The sequence below is a fragment of the Anolis carolinensis genome, unplaced genomic scaffold, assembly GCF_035594765.1.
Source record: "Anolis carolinensis isolate JA03-04 unplaced genomic scaffold, rAnoCar3.1.pri scaffold_12, whole genome shotgun sequence".
NCBI classification, from domain to species: domain Eukaryota; kingdom Metazoa; phylum Chordata; class Lepidosauria; order Squamata; family Dactyloidae; genus Anolis; species Anolis carolinensis.
Genome location: NW_026943823.1, coordinates 6,949,030 through 6,970,093, shown reverse-complemented (window position 1 = coordinate 6,970,093; position 21,064 = coordinate 6,949,030). Strand labels below are relative to the sequence as shown.

The window sequence follows — 21,064 nt, the reverse complement described above, 5'->3', positions numbered from 1 at the left end:
GATGCAGCCCTCCAAGGTCATTGACCTGGCCCCTGTCCTAAACTTTAGGCTTAGGGTTGACCTAAGTCTACCTGGTCTTTGGAGGTCTCTTTGCTTAGCTACAGCCTTAGGAGACCATCAAGGTGGCTTCTGGAGGTCACTTTCTTTGTCTATGGTCATATGAGACCATCTAGATCAGGGGTCCCCAAACTAAGGCCCGGGGGCCGGATGCGGCCCTCCAAGGTAATTTACCTGGCCCCCGCCTTCATTTATAATATAATATTTTTATATCAGTTTTAATAATATAATATATTGTATATACATATAATATTGATAATAATATTATCATTTTATACAATACAAAACTAACAATAATATCATATAATAATATTAATTATATGTTATATATTACATATAATATTACAGTATAGTGGTATAGTTCAATATAGTAGAATGCTAATATTGTGCTATGCTAATAATATAATATATTGTATGTACATACAGCTGCTCTGAGTTCCCTTCGGGGTGAGAAGGGTGGGATATAAATGTAGTAAATAAATGTAGTAAATGATTTTGGACTTAAATAAATAATTCTGGACTTGGGCTCGCCCAAAGTCTGAAATGACTTGAAGACACACAACAACAACAACAACAACAATCCTAATTAACCTGACTATCTCATTGGCCAGAAGCAGGCCCACACTTCCTATTGAAATCCTGATAAGTTTATGTTGGTTAAAATTATTTTCATTTTAAAATATTGTATTGTTCTTTCATTGTTATTGTTGTTGTTTTGCACTACAAATAAGATATGTGCAGTGTGCATAGGAATTTGTTCGGTTTTTTTCCTCAAATGATAATTCGGCCCCTCAACAGTCCGAAGGATTGTGGACCGGCCCCCTGCTTTAAAAGTTTGAGGACCCCTGGTCTAGATGGTCTTTGAGGATCCCTTTCCTTATCTGTGGTCCTATGAGACTATCTAGATCAGGGGTCCCCAAACTAAGGCCCGGGGGCCGGATGCAGCTCTCCAAGGTTGTTTACCTGGCCCCCACCCTCAGTTTTATAATATAACTAGCTGTGCCCGGCCACGCGTTGCTGTGCATTGTCTGGTGGTGTTGGTGAGAAATTGTTGAGGTAGTGGTGGTATTGAATGTCTGTTGTATGGTTGTCTTTATGTTTAGTATGCACACTGAAGTGGATTATACGGCAATGTGCAGTCAAAATAATCCAGTTCAAAGCAGATAATATAAGATTCTAAATGGGTTATATAGCTGTGTGGAAGGGCCTTGAGTCTACACTGCCATATAATCCAGTTAAAATCTGATAAGCTGTGGAAGAGGCCTAAGTGAGGCCTAACTGTGCCTGTCCCTTGGGCTGAGTAGGTTGCTAGGAGACCAAGTGGGCGGAGCTTAGCCTTCAAACTGGCAGCAATTGGATAAAAACTATTATTCCTCTCCCTGTAATTAGGACTTTATTTTTCTTTTCTTTTTGTTGTATCAACCTAGAGCCATGGGTGATGGGTTGTGTTGTCAAATTTCGAGGTTGAGGAGCTTGTAGTTTTGTTGTTTTGTCCGCTGCCCTGATGCCATCACTCTTTTATATATATAGATATTTTTGTATCATTTTAAATAATATAATATACAGTAGAGTCTCGCTTATCCAACATAAATGGGCCGGCAGAAGCTTGGATAAGCAAATATCTTGGATAATAAGGAGGGATTAAGGAAAAGCCTATTAAACATCAAATTAGGTTATGATTTTACAAATTAAGCACCAAAACATCATGTTATACAACAAATTTGACAGAAAAAGCAGTTCAATACGCAGTAATGTTATGTTGTAATTACTGTATTTACGAATTTAGCACCAAAATATCACGATATATTGAAAACATTGACTACAAAAATGGCTTGGATAATCCAGAAGCTTGATAAGCGAGGCTTGGATAAGTGAGACTCTACTGTATTAGTAATATTACATTTAATATATAATATATAATTAATATTATTATATTATACAATATTATTATATTGTATTATTATTATTATTATTATTATTATTATTATTATTATTATTATTATTATTATTAGCCTCCCAGAGTCCCCTATTGGGTGAGAAGGGTGGGAGTAAATATACTGTAATAAATAAATAAATAAATAAATATTATATTGTATTACATTATAATATTGATTATCAATATTATATGTATACACAATATTTTTTATTACAATATATTATATTATTACCATATCATTCATTTACAATATTGGTAAATGAAAAAAAAAACCAATACAATATTTAAAAATAAAAATAATTTTAACCCACATACTGTAAACTTATCAGGATTTCAGTGGAAAGCGTGGGCCTACTTCTGGCCAATGAGATAATCAAGTAGGATTGTTGTTGTTGTTGTGCCTTCAAGTCATTTCAGACTTTGGGAGAGCCTAAGTCTAAAACAGAGGGCGGGAGCCAGGTAAATGGCTTTGGAGGGCCGCATCCAGCCCCCGGGCCTTAGTTTGGGGACCCCTGCCTTAGAATGATGTGCTTTCTCTCCTTTCAAGTGACAACAAGTATGGGCTTGAGCCCAGAAAGATACCTTTCTTGTTTTGTCTGAATCACTGGGTTGCTGTGAATTTCCCAGGCTGTATGGCCATATTCCAGATGCATTGTCTCCTGATGTTTCACCCACATCTATGGCAGGCATCCTCAGAGGTTGTGAGGTCTGTCGCAAACTAGGCAAGCGAATTCCAGACAGGAAACAATCAGGGCCAGCTAACACCTCCCAACCAAGGATTTCCCCAGGCAGGAAGCAGCCAGGCTTTGAAACTGCAAGGCTATTCAATGCTAATCAAGGTGGCCAATGATGGGGCAGGATAGAAAAATAAAATTATTATTATTATCGACACAACGACATTGTATGACACAGCAAACAAGATAGATATGCTGGATTTCGTATCACAAAATCACAAGTCGAACACTTCCCAAGTGTCTAGGACTGTGTGATGTATTTTCGGATGATGCGCGCAGATCCCAGTTAGGGTGGCCTTTTGCAGTTGACAGATCATAATTTTTATTTTTATTTTATTATTATTTTTATTTTATTGTATGACACAGCAAACAAGATAGACATGCTGGATTTCATTTCATGAAATCACAAGTTGAATTATCGCCCAAATGTCTAGGACTATTTGATGTATTTTCGGATGATGCGTGCAGATCCCAGTCGGGTGGCCTTTTGCAGTTGGCAGATCATAATTTTGTCAATGTCTATTGTTTCCAAATGCCGGCTGAGATCTTTTGGCACGGCACCCAGTGTGCCCATCACCACCAGGACCACTTGCACTGGTTTCTGCCAGAGTCTTTGAAGTTCAATCTTGAGGTCCTGATAGTGGCTGAGTTTTTCAATGATCCAAACCTTTTTCTTTTCCACAACTGTGATGTCTGGTGTGTTGTGTTCCAGAACTTTGTATTATTATTATTATTGTATGACACAGCAAACAAGATAGATATGCTGGATTTCATATCACAAAATCACAAGTCGAACACTTCCCAAGTGTCTAGGACTGTGTGATGTATTATTATTATTATTATTATTATTATTATTATTATTATTTGTGAGGCTTGTTGGAAACTAGGCAAGTGGGGTTTCTATATCTGTGGAATGATGCCCAGGGTGGGACAAGGAGTCCCCCTGGGCAGCAAGCAGCCAGGCTTTGAAGCTGCAAAGCTATTCAGTGCCAATCAAGGAAGCCAACTGCAACATTCACACTTGCCTCCAATAGACAAGAGTTCTTTCTCCCACCCTGGACATTATTCCACAAATATATAAACCCCATTGCTTTAGTTTCCAACAGACCTCATAACCTCTGAGGATGTCTGCCATAGATGTGGGAGAAATGTCAGGAGAGAATGCTTCTGGAACATGACCAAACAGCCCAGAAAACTCTCAGCAACCCAGATCTCCTTCATGTTGAGGAAAATTCCAAGCAGGGCTTCCCAAACATTTTCCGATCCTAGAACCCTCCAGAAGACTTGATTTTCCTTGAGGAACCTGAACTCTGTCCCTAAGCACTGCGAACCCACAGAGTTCAGCCTCCTCTCATCTACTCCTCTTGCCTGAGTGTTTTGTAGTGAAAGTGGAAACATTTCAAATGTAACCACCCACCCTTATTGTGGTCCAAGAAAATATTATGGATACAATGAGAATCATTTATTTTGTTACAGCAAACCAATTGGGTACCTAGCAGAAATACAGTGTTTCATTTTTTGTACTTAAAATAGTTTTGAATAGCCTTGTGCATGATAACATCCAACTATGTAACAATATTTGAAAAAAAATATCCTGTTCCTTCTTTGAAAATGTTATTTCTTGTATATTTGTGCAGTGCTTACTTAGACCTCCTGACTTCTGAGGATGCCTGCCATAGATGTGGGCAAAACGTCAGGAGAGAATGCTTCTGGAACATGGCCATACAGCTCGGAAAACTCACAGCAACCTAGTGATTCCGGCCATGAAAGCCTTCGACAACACAATTTGTATTTTGTTGCCTGCCTCTCCTGATACAACAAATATAACCTGAAAAGCCTGAATCACATCAATATGTGAAGGGGAACAGTGCTTGGATAGCCTTTCTAGTTAGCATGTTTTGGTATAAATAATAATAATAATAATAATAATAATAATAATAATAATAATAATAATAATACATGCAATATTACTAATAATATCGCAATATAGTGGTATAGTACAATATAGTAATATGTAATGCTTATATTGTGCTATGCTAATAATATAATTTATTGTATGTACATATAACTTGTAAGCCACTCTGAGTCCCCTTCGGGGTGAGAAGGGTGGATATAAATGTCATTAATAAACAAATAATACAATATAATAATAATAATAATAATAATAATAATAATAATAATAATAATAATAATAATAATGGGTTTCCCCTGACGTTAAGTCCAGTCGTGACTGACTCTGGGGGTTGGTGCTCATTTCCATTTCTAAGCCAAAGAGCCGGCGTTGTCCATAGACACCTCCAAGGTCATGTGGCCGGCATGACTGCATGGAGCGCCGTTACCTTCCCACCGGAGCGGTACCTGTTAATAATAATACACTATTATATTTGTATATTTATATTACATGTCATATTACTAATAATATTGCAATATAGTGGTATAGTACAGTATAGTAATATATAATGTTTATATTGTGCTATGCTAATAATATAATATACTGTATGTACATACAACTTGTAAGCTGCCTTGAGTCCCCTTCGGGGTGAGAAGGGCAGGATATAAATGTCCCTAATAAATAAATAATACAATATAATAAAAATAATACACTATTCTAATTGTATATTTATATTACATGTAATATTACTAATAATATTGCAATATAGTGGTATAGTACAGTATAGTAATATATAATGCTTATATTGTGCTATGCTAATAATATAATATACTGTATGTACATATAACTTGTAAGCCGCCCTGAGTCCCCTTCGGGGTGAGAAGGGCGGGATATCAATGTCGCTAATAAATAATTAATAATAATAATAATAATAATAATAATAATAATAGTAGTAGTATTGTTGTACTTGCTTTCAGGCCTTTGTCCTATGTTAGCCACCCCGAGTCCCTGTTGGGAGATGGTGGCGGGATAGAAAAATAAAGTTACTTACTTCAAAGTTACTTATCCATGATTTTATCATTATGTATTGTATGTGTTTTTATAATTTGTTTTATTGTTGTTTGATTTGTTTTACTGCTTGTTTTTATATTGTTGATGACCGGGCTTGGCCCCATGTAAGCTGCCCCGAGTCCCTTCGGGGAGATGGGGCGGGGTATAAGAATAAAATTATTATTATATTATTACTAGCTGTGCCCGGCCACGCATTGCTGTGACGAAATCTGGTGGTATGGGAAATAAAGTATTGAGGAACTGGTGGTAGTTAAGGTAAAGGGTAAAGGTTTTCCCCTGACATTAAATCCATTATAAATGGGTTATATAGCTGTGTGGAAGGGCCTTGAGTCTACACTGCCATATAATCCAGTGCAAATTAGATAATCTGTGGAAGAGGCCTAAGTGAGGCCTAACTCGGCCTGTCCCCTGGGCTGAGTGGGTTGCTAGGAGACCAAGTGGGCAGAGATTAGTCCTCTAACTGGCAGCAATTGGATAAAAACAATTATTTCTTTAGGACTTTTCTTTTCTTTTGGTTGTATCAACCTAGAGGCGTGGATGATGGGTTGTGTTGTCAAATTTCGAGGTTGGGGGGCCTGTAGTTTTGTTTTTTTTGTTGGTCGCCATGATGTCATCACTCATTTATATATATAGATTATTACTTACTTACTTACTAGTATTTATTACCAGCCTTTCCTGATGACTCAAGACAGGGTACAACGTGTAACCTGGAAAAACCTGATGGCTATGTACATCCACCAGTCCTACCCAAAAGCCATTCAGTGGCACACATTTCATTTTTAAAGAAGTGCAACAATTAATTTTAATAACATCGTCATACTCTGGCACAGACTGAGTTTTGTTTTAATTTTTTTCCTGGAACCCTTGCAGTGCTTTTGTGGAACCTGTAATACAGTTTGGGAACCGCTGACACAACGTATTGTTTTGGAAGCAAAAAATGAAAGGGAAGCAAGGTAACGTAGGGACGTTGTTGACAACCAGAGGAAGCTTTCCCTGATGGCGCTCTTTTTCCTCCCTTGTTCTCCAGTTCTCGGGCATTATCCTTCTGGCCGTTGGCATCTGGGGGAAAGTGAGCCTGGAGGTGTACTTCTCCCTACTCAATGAGAAGGCCACCAACGTCCCCTATGTCCTCATTGCCACGGGCACGGTTGTCATCCTCCTGGGGACGTTCGGCTGCTTTGCCACGTGCCGCGGCAGCACATGGATGCTCAAACTGGTAAGTGCCCAAGCAAACCCTGTGCATGCCTTTACCAAAGGTTTGGCAACAAAAGTTTCTGAATGCCACCCATTTAGACACATATGTTAGCAGCAATCTGCAATGTTTACAGCAAACTGCAGAAGATGCTTCAACCGGACTCCATAAAAAGTAGAATCACAAAAAAAAGGAGTTTACAAAGCAAACAGAATGGCTTGCACTCTTTTTTTCTCTAGGTTTCCTCCTTGTCTGCTTTGCCTTTTGTGCAATTTACCCATTTCAACTGAATCTTGGCACATAAGATTATATTATAAGACTAGCTGTGCCCGGCCACGTGTTGCTGTGGCATAGTCCTGAGTGGGTTTTTATTTGTGGAAGCAAGTACGACTGTTGTAATTAGTCACCTTGATTAGCATCGAATGGCCTTGCAGCTTCAAATCCTGGTTGTTTCCTCCTTGGGGACTCCTTTGTTGGGAGGTGTTAGGTGGCCCTGATTGTTTCCTGTCTGGAATTCCCCTGTTTTCAGAGTGTGGTTCTTTATTTACTGTCCTGATCTTAGAGATTATATTGTTCTGTATTATTATACCACTGTAATTTTTATATATTATATTTATATTTTTGTATTATTTGCTTAGAACAGGATTATATGTGGCCCCTTCTACACAACTGTATAAAATCCACACTGAACTGGATTATATGGCAGTGGGGACTCAAGATAATCCAGTTCAAAGCAGATACTGTGGATTATCTGCCTTGGCATTCTGAGTTATACAGCTGTGTGGAAGGGCCTTGAATCTACACTGCCATATAATCCAATTAAAATCAGATAATCTGTATTGTATAGGCAGTGTGGAAGAGGCCTAAATGAGGCCTAACTCTGCCTGTGCCCTGGGCTGAGTGGGTTGCTTTCTAACTGGCAGCAATTGGATTAAAAAAATTATTCCTCTCCCTCTAATTAGGACTTTATTTTTCTTTTTTGTTGTTGTATGAACGTAGAGGCATGGATGAGGGGTTGTGCTGCCAAGTTTAGTGTTTCTGGGTTGTGTAGTTTCGTTGTTTTGTCCTAGGCTGAAATTTCATTACCTTTTATATATATAGATTATTATATTGCCTTTATCTTCCCCATGGCAAATATAGTCCTAGTGCAAAGTGGCTTCTTGAAGCCTTGGCTACTGTTATGATTTGCCTACACAAGTTCAGCCTTGATGTATTTTTCTAGCCCGGATATATTTCTGTGATTCATTGCTGGTGTCATAGTCCAGTGATGCACTCCTAAAGGTGTGGCTTCTGTGTAAACGCTTGATAAGGAATTGTGCGAAAGTTGAGCCGAACAGGTAAATGTCAGGCGTTATTTGTTTCGGGCAAAGTTTGTCCGCAGGCTTAAGAGGAAATGGAGAAACTCCTGGTACAATTGTATGGCCATAATGTAAGTCTTCTTTACGGCCTTGCCAGTGTTTTCTTGCAATAAAAATGTTACCTGGTCCATGTTTTTTATCTCCCATACTTTGTTTAACCAGTCTTCTCTATCCGGTATCTTCTCCATCTTCCACAACTTTACAAAGACCATTCTCGCCGCCGTTGTTAGAAATATCACTAATTTTTCTTTATTGATATCCTGAAAAATTTCTTTGTCCAAAATACCCAAAAGATAAATTTCTGGTTTAATAGAATAATTCATTTTTAGAATTTTCTGACTTTCCCCATGCACCATATTCCAAAATTCTTTTGCTTTATTACAAGTCCACCAGCAATGGTAAAATGTACCCTGCTTAGTCTTACATTTCCATAATTTATCGTTGGCTTGTTTATACATTACACTTAGCTTTTTTGGGGTCAGATACCATCTGTGAATCATTTTTAAACAGTTTTCTTTTAGGTCCATAGCATAAGTAAACTTCATTCTTCTTGTCCAAATCTCAGTCCATTCTGACAGCAGAATTGATCTACCTATGTTTTTTGCCCAATTCACCATCGGATTCTTAACTTCTTCCATCTCAGTTCCCCATTCCAGCAATTTATTGTATAATTTGTTATTAATTTTCTTTCCGACTTTAGTTTCCCCCGAAACCTACCCGTATATACTTGAGCATAAGCCAGCCCGAATATAAGCTGAGGCATCTAATTTTACCACAAAAAAACCTGGGAACACATTGACTCAAGTTTAAGCCAAGAGTGGTAAATTTCAGAAATAAAAATAGATATCAATAAAATTACATTAATTGAGGCATCAGTAGGTTAAATGTTTTGGAATATTTACATAAAGCTCAAATTTTAGATAAGACTGTCCAACTCTGATCAAATCATTATTCTCATCTTCTTCAATGTAAATGTGCTCATGTATCCTTTTAATAATAATAGAGTAAAATAATACATGTAATAATAGAGTAAAATAATAAATGCAATAATAATAATATCAGAGTGAAATAATAAATGTATTATTAATAATAAAAATAGAGTAAAATAAATGTAATACAGTAGAGTCTCACTTATCCAAGCTAAACGGGCTGGCAGAAGCTTGGATAAGCGAATATCTTGGATAATAAGGAGGGATTAAGGAAAAGCCTATTAAATATCAAATTAGGTTATGATTTTACAAATTAAGCACCAAAACATCATGTTAAGCAACAAATTTGGTGGATAAAGTAGTTCAATACGCAAGAATGTTATGTTGTAATTACTGTATTTATGAATTTAGCACCAAAATATCACGATATATTGAAAACATTGACTACAAAAATGGCTTGGATTATCCAGAACCTTGGATAAGCGAAGCTTGGATAAGTGAGACTCTACTGTAGTAGCAACAATAATAGAGAAAAATAATAAATGTAATAAGACCAATAATAAAAGAGAAAAATAACAAATGTACCATATATTCTCGAGTATAAGCTGACCCAAATATAAGCTAACCAGGACCCTCACCCGAGTATAAGCTGAGGGGGGCTTTTTCAGTCTTAAAAAGAGGGCTGAAAAATTAGGCTTATACTCGAGTATATACAGTACTCACTTGACCTACTACATCCATGGGTTCTACATCTTTGGATTCCAACATCAATGGCTTCAAAATATCCGTCTGCCAAGTAAATGCAAAAAATAAACCTTGATTTTACTTTTTAATGTAACAGTAAGGAACATTTTTTTGCAATGTCATTGTATATAATGGGACTTTAACATCCTTGCATTTTGATATCCATAGCAGGAACCAGAACCTCGGGGTTACCAAGGGCACACGGTACAAATCAATAGAGACGCAGTTACGTTATCATAAGTCTGAATTACAACATTGCCATTCATTTTACAACTTTTGGGCCATTATGGTGACTCACGGTTGTCCTATATCTATCTTTTAAACTGTTGCAATGAATTTCAAATTTTGCATGTTTTGGACTTTGGATCCCAGAGGCTTTTTCCAGCGTGATTCCAGGAGCTGAAGCCCCAAATATCTATAGTGCCAATGGCTGATAACAATTGCTGGAAGGTGATGCAAATGTTTCCTTCTTGTCCACAGTATGCCATGTTCTTAACTCTCGTCTTCCTGATTGTCCTGGTGGCTGCCATTGTGGGCTTTGTCTTCAGGCATGAGGTGAGTTTCCATGTGGGTTTGTAAAATGGAGTCGAGAACATCGATATGCCACAAACGACTACAAAAATATTATTTTTTAAAAAAACACAGATTAATACAAAGCCTTGTGAAAGTAGTCCTATTGGAATCTAATTCTTTTTCCTCCCCCATTTGCAGATTAAAGACAGCTTCAGGAAAAACTATGAGGTTGCTGTGGAGAAGTACAATGGGACCAAAGATGAACGCAGTAATGCCGTTGATACTATCCAGAGCATGGTGAGCTGATGTTTGTCTCTTCTTCATGGGATCACTGTTGGGAGGCCAGTGTGGTTTCATTATATCAGATTTTTTTCAGTTAATTGCTATGTCAGCAATTGCAGCATCTAAAGGACAACTAAGTTAAGCATCAGATGAGCGTCTCTAAGCAGAGTCCATGGCTCTCTGTGGCATGTTGTCCATCACACCTTTGTGGGAAACAGTTTGTAGGAACCTCACTGTAAGGATGTTATGAGTTGATGGGAATTATTGATATGATTTTATTTGTTTATTAAAAGAAAAAAAGGGAGTTATGTATTAATGAAGGCAGGTCTCACATAGAAGCCTGTGGAAGCAGTGTACAGCAGGTTGCCATAGCAACGTAGCCTCTCCTTGGAGAAGAAGGTGGCGTGGCTTAGTTGGCAGTTAAAGCTTACCCTTTTGAAAAAAAACAGTTGCTGTTAGACTTCTGAAGAAGTAGGAGCTATTGAAGTTAGCTGGATAGAAGCTACTCTTTAAAAGCTTGGAAAATTAGGAAATTGAGGCTTGTTCATACAGGCAGACGGTAGCTTAGTGTCATTCAGGGAAAGGCTGAAGATATAAGCTGACCGGGAGTTTAATCTATTACATTCTGAGAGAAGTTGTTTAAGAAATATTCATTCAAGCAAGACTACACTGTAACTTAAGATCCTGAAACATCTATATATTGGAACCACACGCTTATGTACAAATAAACTTGAATTTTGTTGTTTATAAAGATCAGTCTCCTTGCCTCACTCTGAGCCTGAGGGAAAGCCATTACCATTGACTATTCATCACCTACTTTAAAAGACATTACCTCACGTTGGTGGCAGTTACCGTACTTTCCTATATAAGTTACCATATTTCCTCATATAAGTTCATCAGTTTTGTTATCCTTCCTTACCCTCCAAATCCTCCTGATATATATATACTCCAAACATATCTTCTCTCCATATTTGAAAAGTTGTTTACAATTGGAAGCAAGTGGTGGGATCAAAAAGGATTCCTCCTTGTCACAGGTTTCACAAATTCACACACGCCTCTTCGCACTCACTGTTTTTAATTCTGTGTTTTTAGTAAGTGTTTCATTCTTCTGGTCAATGTTTTAATATTATAACTGCTTAATGTAGACTACATTAAGCCATGTATGATAAAATGGGCTAAAAATATAGGCAGAACAATTATGCTCAGCGAATGGGAACAAATTTGGAAAAAGAAATTGAAATACACCTACGCAAATGAACTCCGAGAGAATTGGCTTAAAATGATGTATCGCTGGCACTTGACACCAGATCAAATAGCAAAATATTCCAAGGACAAAAATAATAAGTGCTGGAAATGCGGAAAATTGAAGGAACATATTTTCATATGTGGTGGACATGCGAGAAGACAAGAACCTACTAGAAAACAATACACAGCGCTTGCCAAAAAATCCTAAAAGTAAATCTACCGCTAGCGCCAGAAGCCTTCCTACTGGGAATGGTAAATTTAGAATGGTCAAAAAATGAAGATAAAATTTTCACATATCTAACGACAGCTGCCAGACTAGTATACGCAAAAGTATGGAGACAAAAAATCATCCCAGACAAAAACAAATGGATAACAAAAATAGTGGACATTATGAATATGGATCATTTAACCTACTTGTTATCAAAGGTCGAAAATAAATCAAGAAATGCCACCAACTGGAAACCAGTCAAAGATTGGCTGAAATAAGAAAAGATACCAATATTAATACAGTAGAGTCTCACTTATCCAACACTCGCTTATCCAACGTTCTGGATTATCCAACGCATTTTTGTAGTCAATGTTTTCAATACATCATGATATTTTGGTGCTAAATTCGTAAATACAGTAATTACTACTTAGCATTAATGCATATTGAACTACTTTTTCTGTCAAATTTGTTTTATAACATGATGTTTTGGTGCTTAATTTGTAAAATCATAACCTAATTTGATGTTTTATAGGCTTTTCCTTAATCCCTCCTTATTATCCAACATATTCACTTATCCAACGTTCTGCCGTCCTGTTTATGTTGGATAAGTGAGACTCTACTGTATAAGAAAAAAACCTCATGGCTGCTACACAAGGAAAATAAGACAGGACTTATGTTAGAAGGTGTGTATATAGCGGAACCAGCAGCGTCCAGTTAACACCATGTGCAAAAGACTCAGACCAGGCAGAGGAATTAAAAGAACAAAAGGAAACTTTACTTGTTGAGTTGAAGTCAAATAAACAGTTCAGCAATCGTACAATGTCCCTAATAATAATAATAATAATAATAATAATAATAATAATAATAATAAAAAAACTTTATTTATACCCCACCACCATCTCCCCAACGGGGACTCGGGGCAGCTTACATGGGGCCATGCCCAAGACAGTACAATATAACAAAATATAAAAACAACATATCAAAATACAATTAAACAATACAAAATAACAATGCACAGTACAGAACAAAATCAAAAGCAAAAGCAACATAACATAACAAGGGCGGGCCGCATGGACACAAAGTTAAAACTCGGGGTAAGAAGAGTGTCATGCCACGAGCAGGCAAAACATTACCTGCTGCCCTGTCTCTTTAAGGTTCCAAAGGGGCGGAGCTTAGCCTTGGCTCCTGCCAGCCTGAAATGGCAGTTATTTTTGTCAGTTAGAATTTGTCAGTTGGTGAAGCACTGGAAGGAAGTGTAGGAAGTAAAAGGATCACAGAAATTCACGTCACGTTGGAACTGTACCCAGATTAGATTAAAAAGCCATAGACTACAGCAATAGAGAAAGCCATGTCAACAACACTGCATTGAAGTCATCTCAAAGATACAAAGAATCCAGTCATAACAAGACTTTATACTCTGTGGCAATATCTATCCAGAACTGCATAGACTCAAAGATTTCTTTCCTCACAAGAGACTTCATAGTGGCATCAAGAGGAAAAGAGATCAATTTTGTCTATTAATAAAATATTTTGTTTCACAACTACAGTCTCCAATCTGTCCTTCGTGCTATGAGTCCTTCCAGTTCATTTAATTAAGCATGGAGGCAGAACAGTGAATTTCTGTGGAGAAGTGAATTTCTTTCCTTTGAGCTTCCCCAGTAAAAGTGAATTTCTTAAAGTGAATTTCTGTGGAAAAGTGAATTTCTTTCCTTTGACCTTCCCAAGTAAAAGTGAATTTCTTTCCTTTGACCTTCCCAAGTAAAAGTGAATTTCTTTCCTTTGACCTTCCCAAGTAAAAGTGAATTTCTTTCCTTCAAGCTTCCTGAATAAAAGTGAATTTATTTTCCTTTGAGCTTCCCCAGTAAAAGTGTATTTTCTTTAAGCTTCCCAAGTAGCAGTTGATTTCTTTCTTTTGACCTTCCTGAGGAGAAGTGAAAACTACCTCAGAAGAAGAAGGAGTTAAGCAGCCATTTTGACTGTAGAGAGAGTGCAGTCATAGAGGGCAGCGCCATTTTGAAGGAACCTGAGGGAAGCCCTTTTGGAGGAAAATGTGGTTTTCAGGACCACAATAGTTATTTTTAAGTCTAAAAAGCTTTAAGTCTCAGTAAAAGGACTGAGAATCTTAAAAGTTAGTGATCACTTTATTTAAGGGACTATTAGTAACGGACAGCAACAGGAGAATAAAAGACCTACATTCCAAAGTAACGGAGAATAGGCTATTCAGTCCTTTCTGTCCAAAAGCAATTCAGTCTAATATAAAGTGACACAAACTTCAGAAGACTTAAAGATGTCTGCTTCTTCCTCACAAAAGAGCAGGATATCTAAACCTACCTCAAAAATGTTGTCCTTCTGGCAAGATAAACTAGATTCCTTGAAACCTAAATATCAGAAGTCATGGCAGAGAATTTTAGATATGAGTCAAGCAAGCCATCGCTTCAGGCAGCAGAAAGAAATATTAGATTGTAAGGAAAGATTACAACATCAATACTGTGAATGGATAACATATTCAGATAATATAATCTCTTTGCTTGAGCATATGAAAACTTCAGAATCTTTAATAAATAAGGAAGAAATGTTGTCAGAGAGAGAGAGAAGGGAACTAGAATTTGATACTATCATGAATGATTTATCTAACAAAATATCAGAAGGTCAGGCAGAAGAAGATCCTGCCTCCCTTATGGAAACTGTTGATGAAGAACAAGTGCAACACATGTTTAGTAAAGACACAGATACAAAGTCAAACAGGTCTGTGTGTACATTAGCAGGCAAATCAAGATCATCTCACACATCCCATAGAACAGAAAGAACAAGAGGGACTTCTGTTCATAGTGGTTCTTCTGGCCAATCCCTTAGTCTGGTCATAAAGGCTAGGGCCGAGGCAGCTGCCGCAGTAAAACAAATAGAGTTTCTTAAGAAAAGACAGCAAATTGTTGCAGAGAAAGCAGAACTGGATGCCGCAGCTGCCGCCAAGCAAGCAGGTATGGATGCAGAAAATAAGGCCCGTCAAGTTAAAACTGAAGCTGCTCTAGCAACGTTAGCACAGGTTGCAAAGGCTGAGGTGTTACAAGTAAAGGCCTCAGTCCTAGAGCAAGGTCTCTTAGGAAATACATTCCCTCCAGATGTTACAACAGAAGATCCTGTCACAAAAGTGGATTCTTATTTAAATACCCAAATTATCAATATTGCAGCCCCTCCTGTGCTAACAAGAGAAAGTGCAGTAGCAAATAATTCTTTTGTATCACAACCAGAAATTATAGAGGTTTCTGCACCCAAAGAACATTATTTGCCGTATGCAGAAGTAGCAAGTCAAGCAGCAGTTCCATTGCATGATATATCTCAAACCAAGTTGGAGCACAGTTTTCCAGTAGACACACAGGACTCAATACAGTCAAACTACACAATGCCAACAACTGCATTCAGTCTCAATCCCAAAGCAGCTAGTTGGGTTTCAGAAAAACCCCAGATCCAAACTAACTCTGAACCAACTTTGCAACAGTCCTCAGTCCCACTTGATATTTTAAATTACACCTTCTATAGAAACCCAAGAAGGGACTTAGCAGACAAGTTATATATCATCAAATATGAAGAAAGTAATCATACTGATAACAGAAGTTCAGAGCAGCCTAGTGCTTCAAAGTCTGTCATAAAAGAAGATGAAATTGAAGATATGTCCACATCGCAGACTGCATTTCAAACCAATTCCTCAACTCAGAGGGTAGAATCAGATATACCTTTTGACCATCTGGAAGCTCAAGAGTCTGTACAGCAAGCTATAGATGCTGCAATGATATCTCCAATAGTGCAACCACCCACCAATGTTGGTGTTGACATTTTCGCCCTACCAGCAAAGGTTACCAAAGAAGAATGGATGGCTGATCACAAAGAGAGTATTAATTGTCTAAATTATAGCCAAGTACAACTTCAAAAGGACAGTGAGCATAATATAGATGGCCACAAGAACACTGGAAGTGATCCTGCATTATCACAAATGATAGTGAGTCATACAAACTTCCACTCTGATGTCTCAGATATGTGTAATCATTTGCAAGCAGAATATATGACCTCACAGGCTACCACCAATCGATTAAGAGCTGAACTTGCCAAAGAACCCCGAGAAGTTGCTGTATATGAGCAAGAACTTCAAAAACCTTCGGAGACAAAGTATCAACTTGAAGAAGCTCATGGTCAGCTAAAAGAGCAGAAACAGTTATCTAGTAAAAGGCTATTGGTCAAAGAACAGCAGGTTGCTGATCTTCAAATAAAGCCTTCATATTCTGAGGAGAAGCTAAAGGAGATAGCAGCAGTTGTAACCAAACTGCAGCAACAGCTAAATGGAGTGAAGCAGCAGTGCCAGGATGAGCGGAGCTTTCGAAAGAGTGCTCAGCAGAGAGCAAAGGTGTTGGAGTTGAGACAAGAGTTTGTATCAGTCCAGGGAGGCCTGAACGGGTGTTGCAGCGTCGCAGAGGACAGGTTTGCCTTCCATGTTCCAGAATTAAAGGTAAGCTTTGACCGAAGAGGATTTAGTCCACATGAAGGAGGATCGCAAGGTCATCAAAGTGTTGGACTTTGGAAGGCCAACCACATACTTCATCCCGCCATTTCATCCAGATCAATCTGCAGAGATTGTAGGAGAGCTGAAGGATGAAACACCAGAGAAAGTCCAAGGGATGATGAATCTACGAGTTAGAACAGTTATAGTTTGTTTTAGATTAGTTGATAGTTTGTATTATTTGTTATTAATAAGGGGGTAAAACTTATTGATAAGTTTTAGGTGGGGAGTGTCATGCCACGAGCAGGCAAAACATTACCTGCTGCCCTGTCTCTTTAAGGTTCCAAAGGGGCGGAGCTTAGCCTTGGCTCCTGCCAGCCTGAAATGGCAGTTATTTTTGTCAGTTAGAATTTGTCAGTTGGTGAAGCACTGGAAGGAAGTGTAGGAAGTAAAAGGATCACAGAAATTCACGTCACGTTGGAACTGTACCCAGATTAGATTAAAAAGCCATAGACTACAGCAATAGAGAAAGCCATGTCAACAACACTGCATTGAAGTCATCTCAAAGATACAAAGAATCCAGTCATAACAAGACTTTATACTCTGTGGCAATATCTATCCAGAACTGCATAGACTCAAAGATTTCTTTCCTCACAAGAGACTTCATAGTGGCATCAAGAGGAAAAGAGATCAATTTTGTCTATTAATAAAATATTTTGTTTCACAACTACAGTCTCCAATCTGTCCTTCGTGCTATGAGTCCTTCCAGTTCATTTAATTAAGCATGGAGGCAGAACAAAGAGATAAGAATAAAACCATGGGGAACAGGGACATGAGATAGTGAAACAGTCTAGAGGATAGATGTTGGGGGGGAGTAACAAAGGAGGTATATAACAGTTACTCTCCGAAAGCACACCGGAAGAGCCATGTTTTTAAGTCTTTCCTAAAGGCTAAAAGAGTGGGGGCTTGCCTGATCTCAATGGGCAGTGAGTTCCACAAACGGGGGGCCACAGCAGAAAAGGCCCTCTCCCTTGTTCCCACAAGGCGGGCCTGAGATGCATAGAATCTTGTAGTTGCATAGAATCAATAACTAATCAATCAGCATTCAAAATATATCCAGCATAGCATATTTAAACTGCTACTTGACCGTAGCCAGAGAGCCTGTCTATTTCTGTGCTCTTCCTGCAAGCTCAGATCCCAACTGTCAAAACCAGCCATCTGCCAGCAAACTAATACATTGTTTGAGGCGTGGCTTGCCTCTGCAAAAAGCTCCCTTTTGCAGAGATCTTTTGCAAACAACTTTGCAAGGATTTCTTTACACACACACATAGCAATTTGGCGCAATAACTTAAACCAAAAGAATGGAAGATAACAAAAATGGAGAAGAGTTGAAGTCAAGAAACCTCCCCCCTTTTACACCCCTTTCTCCCTTCCCCCCTTTTTCCCCCTCACCGTACCCCAATTTAATCCTTTTTACCTCTGTTAAATAAATCTTTCAATAAAAATTATATAAAAAATAAATATAATAACTGGTGCATGTTATTGTTTATTGATGTATTCTACATTGTTATTGTTTTGTATTTGATATTTCTGTGAGCCGCCCCGAGTCCCCTTCGGGGGAGATGGTGGCAGGATACAAATAAACAACTTCTTCTTCTTCTTCTTCTTCTTCTTCTTCTTCTTCTTCTTCTTCTTCTTCTTCTTCTTCTTCTTATCTATATATATAAAAGGATAAAGTTGCGGGTGCAGTGACTATAACAACAAAACTAAACATCCCACAAATACGAAACTTGGCAACACAACACAAAAGCCTTGCCTTCCGGTTGTAACAACACAACCACACCACAAAACCACAATCCGGACCCATAAAACTCACAACAATACATCGTGACTATAACAACACAACTAAACGCCCCAGAAATACAAAACTTGACAACACAACGCAAAAGCCTTGCCTCCTGGTTGTAACAACACAACCACACCACAAAACCACAATCCGGATGCACAAAACTCACAACAAAGCATTGTGACTATAACAACACAACTAAACGCCCCAGAAATTTGAAACTTGGCACACAACTAAATGCCCCAGAAATACAAAACTTGACCACACAACGCAAAAGCCTTTCCTCCCAGTTGTAACAACACAATCACACCACAAAACCACAATCCAGACCCACAAAATTAACAACAATGCATCATGACTATAACAACACAATTAAACGCCCCAGAAATACGAAACATAGCAAAACAACGCAAAAGCCTTGCCTCCCGATTGTAACAACACAATCACACCACAACACAATCCGGACCCACAAAACTGAAAAATTGAACAAGGTAACAGACTTCAAATACTACTACTAATGTGAGTATAAAGAAGGGTGGAGGTCACAGCATAAATACAACCTAATGTAAACTGACCAACACCACCAGACTAAGCCACAGCAACGCGTGGCTGGGCACAGCTAGTTATTATTATAAGTCACTCCCAAGGATGACACTGGCACAACCTATTGAAAACCTGAAATGATGGGCAGAGATGTAATCATTAAGTGGAATCAGGATTCTTTACATTTATTGAAACTGCTTTATCACAGGCTATATATTTCATGTGTGAATGTGGAAATGCCTTCAAACAGATTGGGGTTAAATGGGCATTCTATGTCCTGTTTTTTCTTCTTCTTGTGACAGTTGCATTGTTGTGGAGTCTCAAATTTCACGGACTGGAACACCACGGACTTCTTCAAGCAGAACGGGATTCCTTTGAGTTGTTGCAAGTCCTTCGATGACTGTACAGTTGAAGACCGGAAGGACCTAGAAAAAGCGAAGAGGAAGGTGTATGAGAACGTAAGCATACTCTGACGTTGTGCTGTTGCGGATGGGGAGAAACTTATCAAATCAAGAGTTGGTGTTATAATAATGAGATTTGGTCTCAGTTGAAACACCAGAGATAGCCCGGGGACGGATGAGATGAAGGGCAAAGAAGTGGAAACTGATTGCCTGAAGCCAGAATTCCTCTGGAGGAGAAATGAGATAACTTTCCACTTCTTTCATTTAGTGTCTTGCTCTCTTCTGACTTTAATTCAGTTTAAGGGGAAACTGGAGACTAATATCTCTTTTTTAAAATAAATTTTATTAGAGTTTCAGATAGTCTAAACCAGGGGTCCTCAAACTTTTAAAGCAAAGGGCCGGTCCACAATCCTTCAGACTGTTGAGGGGCCGAATTATCATTTGAAAAAAAATACGAACACATTCCTATGCACACTGCACATGTCTTATTTGTACCATCTGCAGACATAACAACAACAATGAAAGAACAATACAATATTTAAAAATGAAAACAATCTTAACCAACATAAACCTATCAGGATTTCAATGGGAAGTGTAGTCCTGCTTCTGGCCAATGAGATAGTCAAGTTAATTAGGATTGTTGTTTGTTGTTGTTGTTGTGTGCCTTCAAGTCATTTCAGAATTTGGGTGAGCCTAAGTCTAAAATTAATTATTTATTTACTTACTACATTTATTTACTACATTTATATCCTACCCTTCTTATCCTGAAGGGGACTCAGAGCAGCTGTACGTACATACAATATATTATATTATTAGCATAGAACAATATTAGCATTATACATTACTATATTGAACTATACCACTATATTGTAATATTATATGTAATATATAACATATAATTAATATTATTATATGGTATTATTATTATATTGTATAACATTATAATATTTTTATCAATATGATATGTATATACAATATATTTTATTATTAAAACTGATATAAAAATGTATTATAAAACTGAGGGTGGGGGCCAGGTAAATGACTTTAGAGGGCCGCATTCGGCCCCCGGGCCTTAGTTTGGGGACCCCTGGTCTAAACAGTGAAAGTGTGAGAACAAATGTATTTATAGTAAAGAAGGGTGAAAGAAGTAAGTAGAACCCAAAGAGAGATCAATAAAGAGGAGAGAGAGAAAAATAAAATAAAAATAAGAGCAAAACTGATACATATACAGTAGAGTCTCACTTATCCAAGCCTCGCTTATCCACGTTTCTGGATTATCCAAGCCATTTTTGTAGTCAATGTTTTCAATATATCGTGATATTTTGGTGCTAAATTTGTAAATACAGTAATTACGACGTAGCATTACTGCATATTGAACTACTTTTTCTGCCAAATTTGTTGTATAACATGATGTTTTGGTGCTTAATTTGTAAAATCATAACCTAATTTGGTGTTTAATAGGCTTCTCCTTAATCTCTCCTTATTATCCAAGATATTCGCTTATTCAACGTTCTGCCTGCCCGTTTATGTTGGATAAGTGAGACTCTACTGTAATAATAATAATAATAAATAAATAAGTAAGTAAGTAGACCCCAAGGAGGGATAAATAAAGAGGAGAGAGAGAA

The 21,064-nt window shown here is 37.8% G+C and overlaps 1 protein-coding gene across 2 annotated transcripts in view; it reads left to right on the top strand.

Moving 5' to 3' along the window:
• Positions 1-21,064, top strand: part of tspan6 (tetraspanin 6) — a 45,676-nt gene that overhangs the window by 3,239 nt on the left and 21,373 nt on the right. For both annotated transcript variants that reach the window (XM_062963716.1, XM_062963715.1), the window contains exons 2-5: positions 6,717-6,905; positions 10,393-10,467; positions 10,624-10,722; positions 19,341-19,496. In XM_062963716.1, the coding sequence (XP_062819786.1) occupies positions 6,717-6,905; positions 10,393-10,467; positions 10,624-10,722; positions 19,341-19,496 (519 nt within the window). The remainder of the gene's footprint in view (positions 1-6,716; positions 6,906-10,392; positions 10,468-10,623; positions 10,723-19,340; positions 19,497-21,064) is intronic.